Genomic DNA, 15278 nt, shown 5'->3' on the forward strand with positions numbered 1-15278 from the left:
TCTCTTTCTTTCCTTAACGACGGCCACACGTTGCAACGTTGTGCATAGCACTACTAGCCATGTCAAAAACTAACAGAGACTAGGAACTATGCGCGTACGTTCCAAGCCCATCGAGATCACACAAGCTGGCAGCACTACGTACAACCTGCAGATGATAACAATCCTATTATATGCACATACATGCGTACCAAAAACCTCCTACTTGCAAACCGGCCATTAGCACATATATGCTGCGTGTAGTATATAAGCAGATGCAATCCCTCTGCGTTTGTCATCAAGCCTAGAAGAAGCACAAGTCATTCAGCAGTTTCTGAACCATCTTCAAGATCAAGGCAGAGCTAAGTAGCTCACGGTTGTCTTTGATTTGAACAAGAAGGCCGGGCCAGATGGTGAGGATGAGGGCGGCCCTCCTCCTTGTTGCAGTGGCCGCAGCGGTGGCCGGCCTTGCCGCTGCCAATTTCCGGGATGACTGCGACCTCCCCTGGGAGCCCCAGAACGCCAAGTTTACGAGCGACGGCAACGGCCTCTCGATGTCGCTGGTCAGCAACTCCTCAGGTACGGTGCTGAATCATATCGCTTGCTGCGATTCTAGCTTGATTTTTTTTAATGTATCTCTCATATATGATGAACATAATTATTCGATGCAAAATGCGTGACATGTGGTCACGCGATGAGCCGATGATTCTTATGCTACTGCTGGCCGGCTTGCAGGCTGCATGCTCCGGACAAAGAAGCAGTACATATACGGGACCGTGTCAACCCTCATCCAGCTCGTCCCAGGCAACTCGGCCGGCACTGTCACCACATACTACGTAAGCACTAGTAGTCTACTTTAATTTGTAGTCTCATATCATATATAGTGTATATCAATCCATGATTTACCGCGCATATGATGATGATGATGATCGATCTGCTATATATATAAAAACAAAAATTCAGGCATCCTCTGTTGGAGACAACCATGACGAGATCGACTTTGAGTTCCTGGGCAACGTGAGCGGCCAACCATACACCTTCCACACCAACATCTACGCCAATGGCGTGGGCAACAAGGAGATCCAGTTCAAGCCCTGGTTCGACCCCACCACCGGCTACCACAACTACACCATCTCGTGGAGCCCCTGCATGATCGTGTAAGCTGCCATACCTACTGGCCGGCCGACGTAGTACGTTGAGGATGAGCTATGATCGAGCAAGAAAAAAAAATTGACATGAAATGCACACGCAGGTGGTACGTTGACAGCATCCCCATCCGGGTGTTCCGCAACTACCAGAAGAGCTACGGCGTGGCGTACCCGACGAGCCGGCCCATGTATGCCTACTCCAGCATCTGGGCGGCGGAGGACTGGGCCACGCAGGGCGGCCGCGTCAAGACCGACTGGTCCAAGGCGCCCTTCGTCGCCAACTACCAGAACATCCACCTCGACATCTGCGAGTGCGGCTACGGCGGCTGCAGTACCAACTGCCCGGCAGCGGCTGCGGCGCCCAACAACGGGGCGTGCCAGCTGAGCCCCGACCAGCGGGGGCTGATGCAGAGCCTGCAGAGAAACTACACCATCTACGACTACTGTAACGACTCCAAGAGGTGGACCAACGGCATCAAGCCAACCGAGTGCGGCCTGCCACAGTACTGATGATCCATTACTCAGCCGCTATGCATACCTTCCCGTGTCGTTTGGGGCCGTGACACCAGGAAAGGCCAAATGGTCTCAGTGGTCTGTTACAATTATATATGTTTGTTTATTTGTTTATTTGTTACACATACATGGAATGAAACTTCATTTTGATATGCTTCTTTTTTGACTCTTGTCTTGTATTCTTTTTTTTTCTAAAGAAGAATCAGATCTTTATGGGCGTACTCAGTCATATTAAACATTGCACTGTAGGCACATGCCCATACGCTGCCAAAGAGGAATAACAATATTGCATTATTCAAACCGAAATCAAATTCATCCAAAATGATATTCTTGACTTGATCACGCACAGGAATCAACACAGAGGAACAATGTTGCCTAGTTAATTTGCAACAACTGAATGTGTGTATCCTATATATACATACCTCCAAGTAAGGCTTAGAACAACCCTTACCACTATCAATCTTTGTCATCTCCATGTCCCTTTGCAATCTCTCCGTCGCACTCTTAGACTATTGCTCTGTCTTAATTTTACATCACTAGGTTTATGTCTGTGTGTTGCAATGGGACAACAATTATGTATGTAACTACCCAAAAACCACCCTTGTTAAACCTTTGCTAAACTCGCTCTAATGATACCCCAAATCTACCTCCTTAGTAAAGTTTAGTTCCCAAGAACCTAGTTGTAAGCAAACCCTTTAAGTCAAACAATGGCCAACTAGGTGGGTGAAAACTCAGGTGGTTTGAGACCCTTTGGTCACCACCGAAGTAGTGGAAGGAGTGTTTAATGTTCCATGAGTTAAGAATTGTTCTCTTGATTTTGCCTAAACCATTCTTGCTCCTTATTCCATCCAAATTGTACCCTTGCTAGATCTCAATGTTTTCTCCAAACTCTTGCCCTCTCCGCCTTAGATGGTTAAGCCATGCTCCATGACCTTCCTGTGGAAATTGGTTGAATGTGATACCCGTTGGGGTTCACGGCTTCGTGTTTATAGGCCGGGAAGAGCCCCCGACGTGGCAGTACAACAGGGTGTCTTGGATTACAAGAAGAGAAAAAGAAGGTTACAATCAGTGCTCTACTTCCATATCTACAGATGCCCAAGATCAACAATACAAGGAAGATGAATACAAGGTAACAAATAACAGATTCTAACACCCTCCATCATTCATAACTGTCGACCAAGTTGAGATTGTTCCTTAATGTAGTAAGTTGCTGAGTAGGGAGAGCTTTTCTAAAACCACCTGCTATTTGATCTCCTGAACTGATGAACTTGATGTCCAATAATTGTCTAGATGCAACTTGTTCTCTCACAAAATGAAAACTGACGAGATCCTAACATATGGTTATGTTAAGCATCGGGATCCATGGTTCCCGACCAAAGAGACCCCCTGGCCAATCCCTCCTGGATCGCCCAGGGGCTCGGGGGCTATACCCATTGGGTACACTCGCACGCACCCTCAGACTAAGGGACTTGCCCGAGCCCGAGCATGCCAAGGCCTCTGTTCAGGGCTCGGGGGCTCGCCCGAGCCTCAAGCTCCCGATCGACGGGAGACCTGAGCTCGGCCCTCGGCTCCTGCCTAGCCTACAACACCAACCAAGGCCCAGGCAGAAGACGACATGTCCCGAGCCATCGAGGCTTGGGGGCTCCTTGACATAGCACCTTAGGCGCGGCCTTGCTGGCCGCTCCCCCAACAAGGTCACGCACGGGGCGTGACACAAGAAGACAAGTTCTCCCTCGGCCTCCAGGGGCTCGAGTGCTCCCAAGCCCACGTGTCAGCCCCTAGAGCCAACCTCCTTCGCCACCAAGAAGACTCAGAAGGTCCGCCTGGGGGAGGCCGGTCCAAGCCGACACAGCCTGACACGTAGAGTGTCAGAACAGAGCAGCCGGACGATGCCCAGGGATTCTTCGGCTCCATGACATCGCCAAGGTCCACAGAGCGCTGCTGGAAGACCCTCCTAGACTCCGGCGCATGTAGACCATAGGCTCAACCCCCCAAACCATCATGTACCCGACCTATCTCGATATATAAGGGGTAAGGTTGGATCCTAGAGGGGGGAGGATGATCCCAGATAGATCATTCCATTCCTCATCCATCCGCTCCTGCTCAGCACCGAGAGCAGAGCAACCTAGAGAGAGGAGCACCAAGAGCTCCTCCACTGCACCCGTCGTCTTTCTCCTCTTCGACGAGGGGAAGACTCCACCGATGGTGAGGCAACCTCAGGATTAGCACCGAGCTAACCCCCTACCAAATCTCTTCCTTCCTCCTATACACTCTGTTGTAACACCCTAATTTTTGGTGCTCTTGAGTATAAGGATCATTAGCTGCTGAACATTGGGCATCGATCGGCCTGAACCAGGATAAACCATTGTGTCCTCTCTATGATTCTTGTGTTCTTGAGTCCATCCGAGCCACCGGAGACACGTACTCTGACACCAACTTAAACAACAATGCTTGCTGCGGTTCTGACCCTATGATAGCTAGCGCGCCATGTAACGGGCAGCGTCAAGTGCGATTCAGGCTCTATGGTGGCCGGAGCCACCCGCCTCGTCATCGGAGCAAGCGGCATCGCTCCAGACGGTGGTGATTATTTACCTAGCGAGTTCTTCATCATAGCCGTCGCCTTCGCTCTGGGCCAGGACCTCAACTTTGGGAGCCTGGCCTACATCGCCGACTGCTATGTAGAGCTTCGTCCGCTCGACGGGGCTGCGCTGGTGGGCAACGAGCTCCTGGCGCTGCCCCCATCGCTGGGCCTCCTAGGAGTAGATTTCGAGGTCCTGGCCCAACAGATCAGGTGCGGTCTGGGTCCACACCCTACCGTGTCGGATTGCCGCCAGATGTTCTACATGCTGGCTAGCGTCCACCACCAGATCGCCACCGGTGAGGTGCTCCCATCGCCGGACCACTTCTGGTACTACCTCTTGGACCTGCCTTTCGGGATCTAGAATGCGGCGGCGTCCTTCCAGCTAGAGCTAGAGCACCTCGCCAGCCATGAGGCGCCACAGAGCGCCATCCTCTCCGACGCCGTAGGGGCAAACGTCCCCTCGCTGCACACCTTCCTCAAGATCCTCTCGAGGAACGGCCCGGAGTATGACTCCGATGACATCAATTGCTACACCCCGCCGCACATGTGCTATCACATCGACAGTGAGGTTCCTGCTGAGGAGGCGCCTGAGCTCATGCCGTCGAACCAGAGTCCCCATAGCCATGTGAACTACCTTCGAGAGAAGGCCACTTGCTTGTAGGCTCTGCAAGTGGACCTCGAGGCTGCCAAGGTGGAGCTTAAGCGCCAAAGGTAGGACTTTGTGCGGCAACAAGCCGCGCAGCCTCCCGGTAATGACGACGACGCCCGCACGGGTGCTTCTAGCACCCTGCGCTCCCCCCGAGCAGCCTACAACATGGTGGCCATGGCCTATCGGCTGGAGGACATCTTCGACATGCCGGACCCAAAGACCAACAACTGGCTGCATGAGGCGAGATGGCTTCTTCGTGTCGCCCTTGAGCAGCAGGCCGAGAGCTCTACTTCCTGATGTCACGTCAGGCCATCCCAGCCGACCACCACCAATGGGGATCGCTTCGATGCCCATGCCCCCACCGATAGGTGGGAGCGGTGGTGATTCCTCTAGCAGTAGCTCTGACCGTCCGCGGACCAGGGGCGCTAAGCCTCGGTGGGAGCGAAGGCGTGAGCTTTCCCCACAGCGGCCCCCCATGCACCACCAAGTCAGCGGTGGCTATGACATCTATGACACCATCGAGTTCAAGTGCCACACACAGGCGTAGTCCCGCACTCTAGAGTGGTGTGCAGGGGGCGCCGTCTCAGATCACTTCGGCCCCCCAGGCGTTTGTGGCGGCGATCCAGGCGGTTCTGGCTACCGACGCACATGTCCAAGTATGACAGCGAGACCAACCCAAACCATTGGCTCGAGGACTACTGCCTCGCCATGAAGGTTGGGGGTTAGATGATGACTTCGCCGTCCATTACCTTCCTCTGCTTCTGTCGAGCTTGGCTAGAGCTTGGCTCAAGCAGCTTGAGCCCAGCAACATCCGTTGTTGGGGCGACCTCCATTCCATCTTCATCGGTCACTTCCAGGGTACGTACACTTGACCCAGGAACTCATGGGACCTCCATAACGGTAGGCAGAGGGCCGACAAGACCCTCTAGGAGTACATCCAACACTTCTCCAAGAAGCGCAATGAGCTCCCCAACATCACCGACACCAAGGTGATCAATGCCTTCACCTACGACACGACCTGCTGAAAGCTCTAGTTTGGTTTTGGTTAATTGATGAAGCCCTAAGTGCTAACCTAGTTTATCAAAGTGATTATGAGATAGGTAGCACTATTCCAAGTGGTGAAGCAAATGAAGATCATGTAATAAAGATGGTGATTCCATAATGATGATCAAGTGCTTGGACTTGGAAAAGGAGAAAGAAAAACAAAAGGCTCAAGGCAAAGGTATAAGTGATAGGAGCATTTTTGTTTCGGTGATCAAGACACTTAGCGAGTGTGATCATATTTAGGTTCGATAGTCATACTATTAAGAGGGGTGAAACTTGTATCGAAATGCGGTTACCAAAGTGCCACTATATGCTCTAACTCATTGCATATGCATTTAGGATCTAGTGGAGTGCTAACACTCTTGAAAATGTTTGTGAAAATATGCTAACACACATGCACGAAGGTGATACACATTGTGTTTAGCACTTGGGAGCAAGGGTTTGAAACTCCACCGGCGCTCTGTATAGAAAACACAGGATTTCATAGAGTGCACCGAACGCTGGTCACGCAGTGACCGGACGCTGGGGTCCTACGTCTGGTCAGTGGAAGCAGTGAAGACGCTGGCGTCGATCTTCGACCGAACACTGGGTCACTTAGTGACCGGATGCTGATGGACTACGTTTGGTCCTACTGAGGTGGTAGCACATAGTGAAGAGGGTGACTGACCGAAGGCTGGGTGAGTCCGGTCAAGGGTGACTAGACGCGTTCGATCATGAAAAATTGTCTTTGGATGCTTACTAGAAACGACCGGACGCAACGAGGACTAGCGTGCTGGCAAGCACGTGAACCTCAGGAAAAAAATTGGTTGTCTCTTGCCCTTTGGTATTCTCCCGGTGATTGATTTAGTATTCATCTTGTTATTGGTTCACTCCTCTACACGGCGGTATAATCACCCTACTTACTCATTTACATTCTTGCAAACTAGTTGTAGTAAGCTCTTTAGTGTAGCTAGAATTGAGAGCTTGCTTTATAGTTTAAGTTCATCTAGTGGAGCTCTTTAGTGTAGCAAGTGTGAGAGCTCTTAGTGAGTAGTGACATAGCAAATTGTGTGTTTAGTGATCATAGCAACTATAATTGTTGGATAGGTGGCTTGCAACCCTTGTAGAGCTAGAGCAAGTTTGCATTTCGCTATTTGTTATACTAATCAAATTGTTCTAGTTGGTTTGTAAATTTTTAAATAGGCTATTCACCCCCCCTCTAGCCATATTAGGATGTTTCAAGTGGTATCAGAGCCATGGTCACCATTTGATTGAAGGCTTGACAACCTCGGTGTCAAATTATGGCTCAAGTTATGTTCAACCATGTGGGGGGCAAACCACCATTCTTTGATGGCACAAGCTATGATTATTGGAAAAGAAAGATGATAATGTATCTTGGTTCAATCAATGATCAAGTATGGGATGTGACCGAAAATGACTACGCTATCATTGATCTCGACAATCTCACCAACCAAGACAAGGCCAACAAGCAATGCAATACAATGGCTCTCAACACCATATATAATGCCATTGATTCCAAGGTGTTTGAGCAAATCAAGGATTGTGAGAGAGCTAATGAGGTGTGGAAGAGATTGGAGGAAACATATGAGGGCACACCGGAGGTGAAGAGTGCTAAGTTGTATATTCTCAAGGACAAGTTGACAAGCTTCAAGATAAAGGAAGATAAGAGCATTCCGGAGATGTTCCATCGATTGCAAGTAATTGTCAATGATTTGAAGGCATTGGGAGAGAAGATCAAGAATGATGATGTCTCTTATCGGTTATTGATGTGCTTACCTCCAAGATTTGAGATGTTGAGATTGCTTATCATAAGAGGAGGATTGAAGGAGACTACCCCTAACCAAGTACTAGGTAAGGTCATGACACAAGAAACATACCGTGTGAAAAAGGGAAGGGGTTGACAAGGATGACAAGAAGGAAGATGAAGATAAGAAGAAGAGTGTAGCATTCAAGGCTAGCTCATCATCCAAGAACAAGGGCAAGTCCAAGAAAGAATCAAGTGATGATGATGATCTTAGTGATATTGATGATGAAGACATGGCTCTCTTCGTGCGTAAGATGGGCAAATTCATGAAGAAAAAGGGGTATGGTGCAAGAAAGAGAAGATATCATATCAAAAGTAAAGAATATGTGAGAAGATGCTACAACTGTAAGAGCCTCGATCACGTTGTAGTGGATTGTCCCTACAATAATGACAATGATAAGGATGAAAAGAAGAAGCACAAGAAGGACAAGAAGGAAAAGAAAGAGAAGAAGGAGAAGAGGATGACCTTCCAAAAGAAGAAGAATAGTGGAGGATATGTGGTCACTTGGGATAGTGATGGCTCTTCGGATAGTGATGATGGAAAGAAATCTATCAAGAAAGCACTAGCAAGCATCGCCATCAACAACCAGCCCTCCATCTTCAACACTCCATCGACATGCCTCACGGCAAAGCCTATCAAGGTAAAATATGATGTGAGTGATGATGATGAATGTGAAAGTGATGCTTGTAGGAGTGATAATGATAATGAGGAGGAGGAGGAGGAGGAGGAGTACACCAAGGCGGAGCTCTTGGACATGTGTGAGCAAGTGCACACTTGCGTTGAGATGAAGAGAAAGAAGTGCAAAGAATTACGCAAGAAAGTCAAATTTCTTGAGCAATCCTTTGATGAGCTCAATGCCACTCATGAGAGGCTAATAGAAGCCCATGAGAAGCTTGGCAAAGCTCACTCTAAGCTTGAAAAAGCTCACTCCTTTCTCATTGAGTAAGTCAAGAAGGAGGAAGCCAAGAAGGAGCAAGTGATTATGTCTTGTGATGTTGGACTAACATGTGATATTATTGATAAATCTTTTTATAAGCCCATTGTAGTTGCTCCTACTAACCCTTCTTGTAGCACTTCAACTTCAACTTCACCTTTGAGTGATGGTCTCACTTGTGATGCCTCACTAATGGTGGAAAATAAGACCCTCAAGAAGGAGGTGAATGAGCTCACTCGTGCCTTAGGCAATGCCTATGGTGGAGATGCCCGCTTGCTAAAGTGCTTGGGTAGCCAAAGATTTTCTCTCAACAAAGAGAGATTAGGCTATACCCCCAAGAAAGGCGAGGAGGCCTTTGTCACTCCCAAAGTTAGCTTTGTGAAGGGCAATGGTCGGTTTTGCAATAGATGCAAGCAAGTTGGGCATATAGAGCAATATTACAAGACTAACAAGAACAAACAATCTATTGTATCCTCAATTAAATTTGATTCTTGTTATATGCTTGTTAAGGGTGCCAATGGTGTGAAGGCTAAGTTTATTAGTACACCAATTGTGGGCCCAAAGAAGAAGGCCATTTGGGTACCAAAGACCTTGGTAACTAACCTTTAAGGACCCAAGCAAGTTTGGGTACCTAAAAAGAATTGATCTTCTTTTGTAGGTCAATTATAAAGCCGGAGGAAGATATTAGGTGCTTGATAGTGGGTGCACACAACACATGACCGGTGATCTAAGAATGTTCAATTCAATCAATGAAAATAAGAGCAATGGGATTGAAAGTATCACATTTGGTGACAATGGCAAAGGCAAGGTCAAATGGCTTGGTAAGATTGCAATATCCAATGACTTGAGCATTTCCAATATGCTACTAGTAGAAAGCATGAACTTCAACCTATTATTGGTAGCTCAATTATGTGATCTTGGTTTCAAGTGTATATTTGGTGTGGATAATGTAGAGATCATAAGTGTAGATGACTCTAACTTAATATTCAAAGGATTTAGATATAAGAATCTATACTTAGTTGATTTCAATGCTAGAGAAGCTCAATTGTCAACATGTTTGATCACTAAGTCTAGCATGGGTTGGTTATGGCATAGAAGGCTTGGTCATGTTGGAATGAAACAATTGAACAAGTTGATCAAGCATGATTTAGTTAGAGGCTTGAAAGATATCACATTTGAGAAGGATAAGCTATGTAGTGCATGTCAAGCCGGAAAGCAAGTTGGTAACACACATTCTAAGAAGAGCATGATGAGCACATCCAAGGCATTTGAGTTGGTGCACATGGACTTGTTTAGACCAATCACATATACTAGCATTGGTGGAAACAAATACAGATTTGTGATTGTGGATGATTTTACTAGATACACATTGGTATTCTTTCTTGTTGATAAGAGTGATGTGTTTGCAATATTTAAATTATTTGTCAAGGGCATTCATAATGAATTTGAAACAACCATCAAGAAAGTTAGAAGTGACAATGGTAGTGAATTCAAGAACACTAGAATTGATGAGTTGTGTGATAAATTTGGAATTAGACATCAATTCTTGGCCAAGTATACTCCACAATCAAATGGCCTTGTTGAGAGGAAGAATAGAACTTTGATTGACATGGCAAGATCAATGTTGAGTGAGTAAAATGTGAGTCATTTATTTTGGGTCGAAGCAATCAACATGGCTTGCTACTATAGCAACTAACTCTATTGTCACCCTATGATGGAGAAGACACCTTATGAGCTATTGAATGAAAGAAAGCCCAATATAGCATACTTTTGGGTCTTTGATTGCAAATGCTATATATTGAAGAATGCACTAGATTGAGCAAGTTTGAAAAGAAATGTGATGAAGGTTTTTTGCTTGGTTACTCCACTACTAGCAAGGCATATAGAGTTCGGAATTTGGCTAGTGGTACTCTTAAGGAGGTTCATGATGTGGAATTTGATGAAACAAATGCTTCCTAAGAGGAAGATGAGAATCTAGATGATGTAAGAGGCACTCAATTGGTCAATGCAACAAAGAACATGAACATTGGTGATATAAGGCTTAGAGAGGTGATTGATATTGAAGATGACAAGAATTAAGTGCTCTCTAACTCAAATGTGCAAGCTAGTGGTTCTCATGATCAAGTTCAAGCAAGTACTAGTGATGACAAAGTGCAAGATCAACAACAAGTGGCTAGTTCATCATCTCAACTAAGTGATCAATCAAATGCAAGCAATCAAGTGCAAGTGCTTCAACCAACCAATGTTGCAAGAGATGATCCATTGGACACTATAATTGGTGATATTTCAAGAGGTGTGTAAACTAGATCAAGATTGGCTTTATTTTGTGAGCATTTCTCATTTGTGTCATCCATTGAACCTAAAAAGATAGATGAAGCTTTGAAGGATGTTGATTGGGTCAATGCTATGCATGAAGAGCTAAACAACTTCACAAGAAATCAAGTATGGAAGTTAGTTGAGAGGCCTAAGGATCATAATGTGATTGGAACCAAGTGGGTCTTTCAGAACAAGCAAGATCAAGATGGAATAGTAATAAGGAACAAAGCAAGATTAGTGGCTCAAGGTTACACTCAAGTTGAAGGTCTTGACTTTGGAGAAACATATGCCCTGGTTGCAAGATTAGAAGTAATTAGGATCTTGTTAGCCTATGCTTATGCCCACAACATTAAGTTGTACCAAATAGATGTGAAGAGTGCATTTCTCAATGGGTACATCAATGAGCTTGTGTATGTTGAGCAATCTCCCGGTTTTGAAGATGAAAAGAAACCCAACCATGTTTACAAGTTGAGAAAGGCTTTGTATGGATTGAAACAAGCACCTAGAGTATGGTATGAGAGATTAATGGATTTTCTACTCTCTAAGGGATTAAAGATGGGAAATGTTGACACCACTCTCTTCACCAAGAAGCTTGGAAATAACTTATTTGTAATGCAAATCTATGTTGATGATATCATATTTGGGTCAATAAATCAAGATTTTTATGAAGAGTTTGGCAAGATAATGGCAAGTGAGTTTGAGATGTCCATGATTGAAGAACTTAGTTACTTCCTTGGTCTTCAAATCAAGCAAATGAAGAATGACACATTTGTGAGTCAAGGCAAGTATATCAAGGACATGCTCAAAAAGTTTGGAATGGATGATGCTAAATCTATTAGTACACCAATGGGGACAAGTGGAAGCTTGGATAGTGATACTAGTGGCAATATGGTGGATCAAAAGATGTATTGGTCTATAATTGGAAGCCTACTCTATGTGATCGTATCAAGGCCGAATGTGATGTTTAGTGTATGTATGTATGCTAGATTTCAAGCCTCACCAAGAGAAAGTCATTTAAAGGCAACATGGAGAATATTGAGGTACTTGAAGCATACACAAAATGTTAGATTGTGGTATCCCAAAGAAGCAAGATTTGAGTTGATTGGATATTCGGACTCCGATTATGCGGATGCAAAGTTGAGAGAAAGAGCACATCAGGCGCATGTCAACTATTAGGAAGATCACTTATCTCTTGGTCATCAAAGAAGTAAAATAGTGTAGCACTTTCAACCGCCGAAGCGGAGTATATTTCGACCGGTAGTTGCTGTGCTCAATTACTTTGGATGAAGGCTACTTTGAGTGACTTTGGAATCAAGTTCAAGAAAGTGCCATTGCTATGTGATAATGAGAGTGCAATCAAGTTAACCAACAATCTGGTTCAACATGCAAGAACAAAGCACATTGATGTCCGCCATCATTTCATAAGAGATCATCAACAAAAAGAGGATATTTGCATTGAGAGTGTGGGCACCGAAGATCAACTTGCTGATATCTTCACCAAGCCACTTGATGAGAAGAGGTTTTGCAAGCTAAGGAATGAATTGAATATACTTGACTTCTCCAATATGTGTTGATGCACCCTTCCATTATATGACACGCCTCTCCTTCGAGCAAAGCAAGGTAAAGTTGATTAACATGTCATCCATCCATTACTAAGGACTTGTTTAGTGCATCTAGTCATTCCTATCATATCCTAGGCTCATTCATGAAAATCAAATGAGTTTGATGCTTGTATGGTACCACTATTGCTTGTATGTTTGAAATGATCTAGTGGTAGCATATGACATGTTTGTGGGCTTGTAAACCTAGTGTTTGATCTAGAAAATAAGCTATAAGTGTTTAATTCAACATGGTATAAAATAACCCTTATTTGGAGGTGTGAAGAAGCTTGTCCTTGGATCAAACCGAGTTAAATATCTTTTGCAAGTGATCTAGATTGAACCAAATTGGAAAAATGATCCTTATTTTACATGGTTTCACCCCAACCTATCTATAATTTAAGCTCACCTTTTGTGCTAATTGTTGACAAAGGGGGAGAGAAATTCACAAAGATAGTAAGATAGGAGGAGCAAACAAATGAAATGACATTGTAAGGGGATCAATAAAAAATGCACACAAGTAGGGGGAGCAAGCTCATAAACTTGTATGTTGCATTTGAATGTGCATTTTATATATTTGCTCGCATGGCACAAGTTTTAAATTTCAATATCCATGCTTGTGTGGTATATGCTAGTTATATGCTTGAATGGTGAAATAAAAAACTAGCATGCATAGGCTAAAGTAACTAGACTTATGTTCGCTTTATGAAAACTAGACCCTTGCTTGTAATGTTGATCTCATGGGGTATTCTAGTTTTTGTGTATGTCTAGTTACTAATGGTGCTAAGGATGGTATATTAGTGCACTCTAATTGGTATCATGCTTCAAAGGTCCATCTCTTATACATTAGCATCATTTGGTAGATATTGTCTCCTATATTTCCTATCTAAGCATATGTGCAAGCTACAATCCAAACTCTTAGCATATATGTAGGGGGAGCAATTGCTATCATTTGGGATTCATGAAACTTGTCCATATCCTTTTACACTTGGTAAATATGCTTGGGCAAGCAACATGGATTCAATTAAATCTCAATTCATATCTTTGTGTAAGGGTTGTCATCAATTACCAAAAAGGGGGAGATTGAAAGCTCTAGTTTGGTTTTGGTTAATTGATGAAACCCTAAGTGTTAACCTAGTTTATCAAAGTAATTATGAGATAGGTAGCACTATTTCAAGTGGTGAAGCAAATGAAGATCATGACAAGATGATGGTGATTCCATGGTGATGATCAAGTACTTGGACTTGGAAAAGGTGAAAGGAAAACAAAAGGCTCAAGGCAAAGGTATAAATGGTAGGAGCCTTTTTGTTTCGGTGATCAAGACACTTAGCGAGTGTGATCACATTTAGGTTCGATAGTCGTACTATTAAGAGGGGTGAAACTTGTATCGAAATGCGGTTATCAAAGTGCCACTAGATGCTCTAACTCATTGCATATGCATTTAGGATCTAGTGGAGTGCTAACACCCTTGAAAATGTTTGTGAAAATATGCTAACACACATGCACGAAGGTGATACACATTGTGTTTAGCACTTGGGAGCAAGGGTTTGAAACTCCACCGGTGGAGTGTCCGTCCATAGAGTGCGGACAGTCCGACGGTGCCACCGATGCTCTGTACAAAAAAGATAGGATTTCACAGAGTGCACCGGACGTTGGTCACGCAGTGACCGGATGCTGGGGTCCTGCGTCCGGTCGGTGGAAGTAGTGTAGACACTGGTGTCGGTCTTTGATCGGACGCTGGGTCACTTAGTGACTGGACACTGATGGGCTGTGTCCGATCCTGCTGATGTGGTAGCACACAGTGAAGAGGGTGACTGACCGAACGTGTCCGGTCATGAAAAATTGTCTCTGGATGCTTACTGGAAATGACCAGACGCTGAGGTCCTGTGTCCAGTCACTTCGAAGCAACGCGTCCGGTCACAACTTAAATGTACCGATGACCGTTGAGATGGACGATTAGCATTTGAAGCAGGGGCCACATGGCGTGCATCGCGCGCCCGGACACTAGGGTCCAGCGTCCGGTCGCCCCGTTTTTAGTGGACTGAGGAGCCAACGGCTCTATTTCGAGGGGGCTTCTATTTAAGCCCCATGGCCATCTCAAGCTCTCTCCCTTGGCCATTTGCATTGACATAGCAACCTTGTGAGCTTAGCCAAAGCCGTCCCACTCATCTCCATCATTGATTCATCATCTTTGTGAGGTTGGGAGAGAATTCAAGTGCATTGTTTGAGTGATTGCATCTAGAGGCACTTGGTATTCGTGTTTCGCTGCGGGATTCACTTGTTTGTCTTGGTGGTTGCCGCCACTTAGACGGCTTGAAGCAGCGAGGATCGTCGAGCGGAGGTTGGTGATTATCTCCGGCTCCAATCGTGGTGATTGTGAGGGGTCTTGTGCCTTCCCCAGCGGAGCGCCGAAAGGTAACTCTAGTGGATTGCTCATGTCATTGAGTTACCTCACTTGTGGGTAGGTTCTTGCGGTGTCTAATTGTGTGGACGAGGTTCGTGCAACACCTCTTAGCCGCTGAGCCACCAAGTGTTGGTCGACACAACGGGGACTAGCGTGCCGACAAGCACGTGAACCTTGGGAGAAAAATTGGTTGTCTCTTACCCTTTAGTATTCTCCCGGTGATTGATTTAGTATTCATCTTGTAATTGGTTCACTCCTCTACACGGCGGTATAATCACCCTACTCACTTATTTACATTCTTGCAAACTAA

General features: G+C 45.3%; 1 protein-coding gene across 1 annotated transcript; it reads left to right on the forward strand.

The window, feature by feature from the left end:
* Nucleotides 1-295: 295 nt before the first annotated feature.
* On the forward strand, nucleotides 296-1762 carry LOC136471706 (xyloglucan endotransglucosylase/hydrolase protein 24-like). Its single transcript, XM_066469448.1, has 4 exons — nucleotides 296-555; nucleotides 712-812; nucleotides 940-1133; nucleotides 1229-1762. The coding sequence occupies exons 1-4, from the start codon at nucleotides 387-389 to the stop codon at nucleotides 1632-1634; spliced, it is 870 nt and encodes a 289-aa protein (XP_066325545.1). The 5' UTR covers nucleotides 296-386; the 3' UTR covers nucleotides 1635-1762.
* The last annotated feature ends 13516 nt before the right edge of the window (nucleotides 1763-15278 follow it).

This window comes from Miscanthus floridulus, chromosome 8, assembly GCF_019320115.1.
Source record: "Miscanthus floridulus cultivar M001 chromosome 8, ASM1932011v1, whole genome shotgun sequence".
Lineage (NCBI taxonomy): Eukaryota > Viridiplantae > Streptophyta > Magnoliopsida > Poales > Poaceae > Miscanthus > Miscanthus floridulus.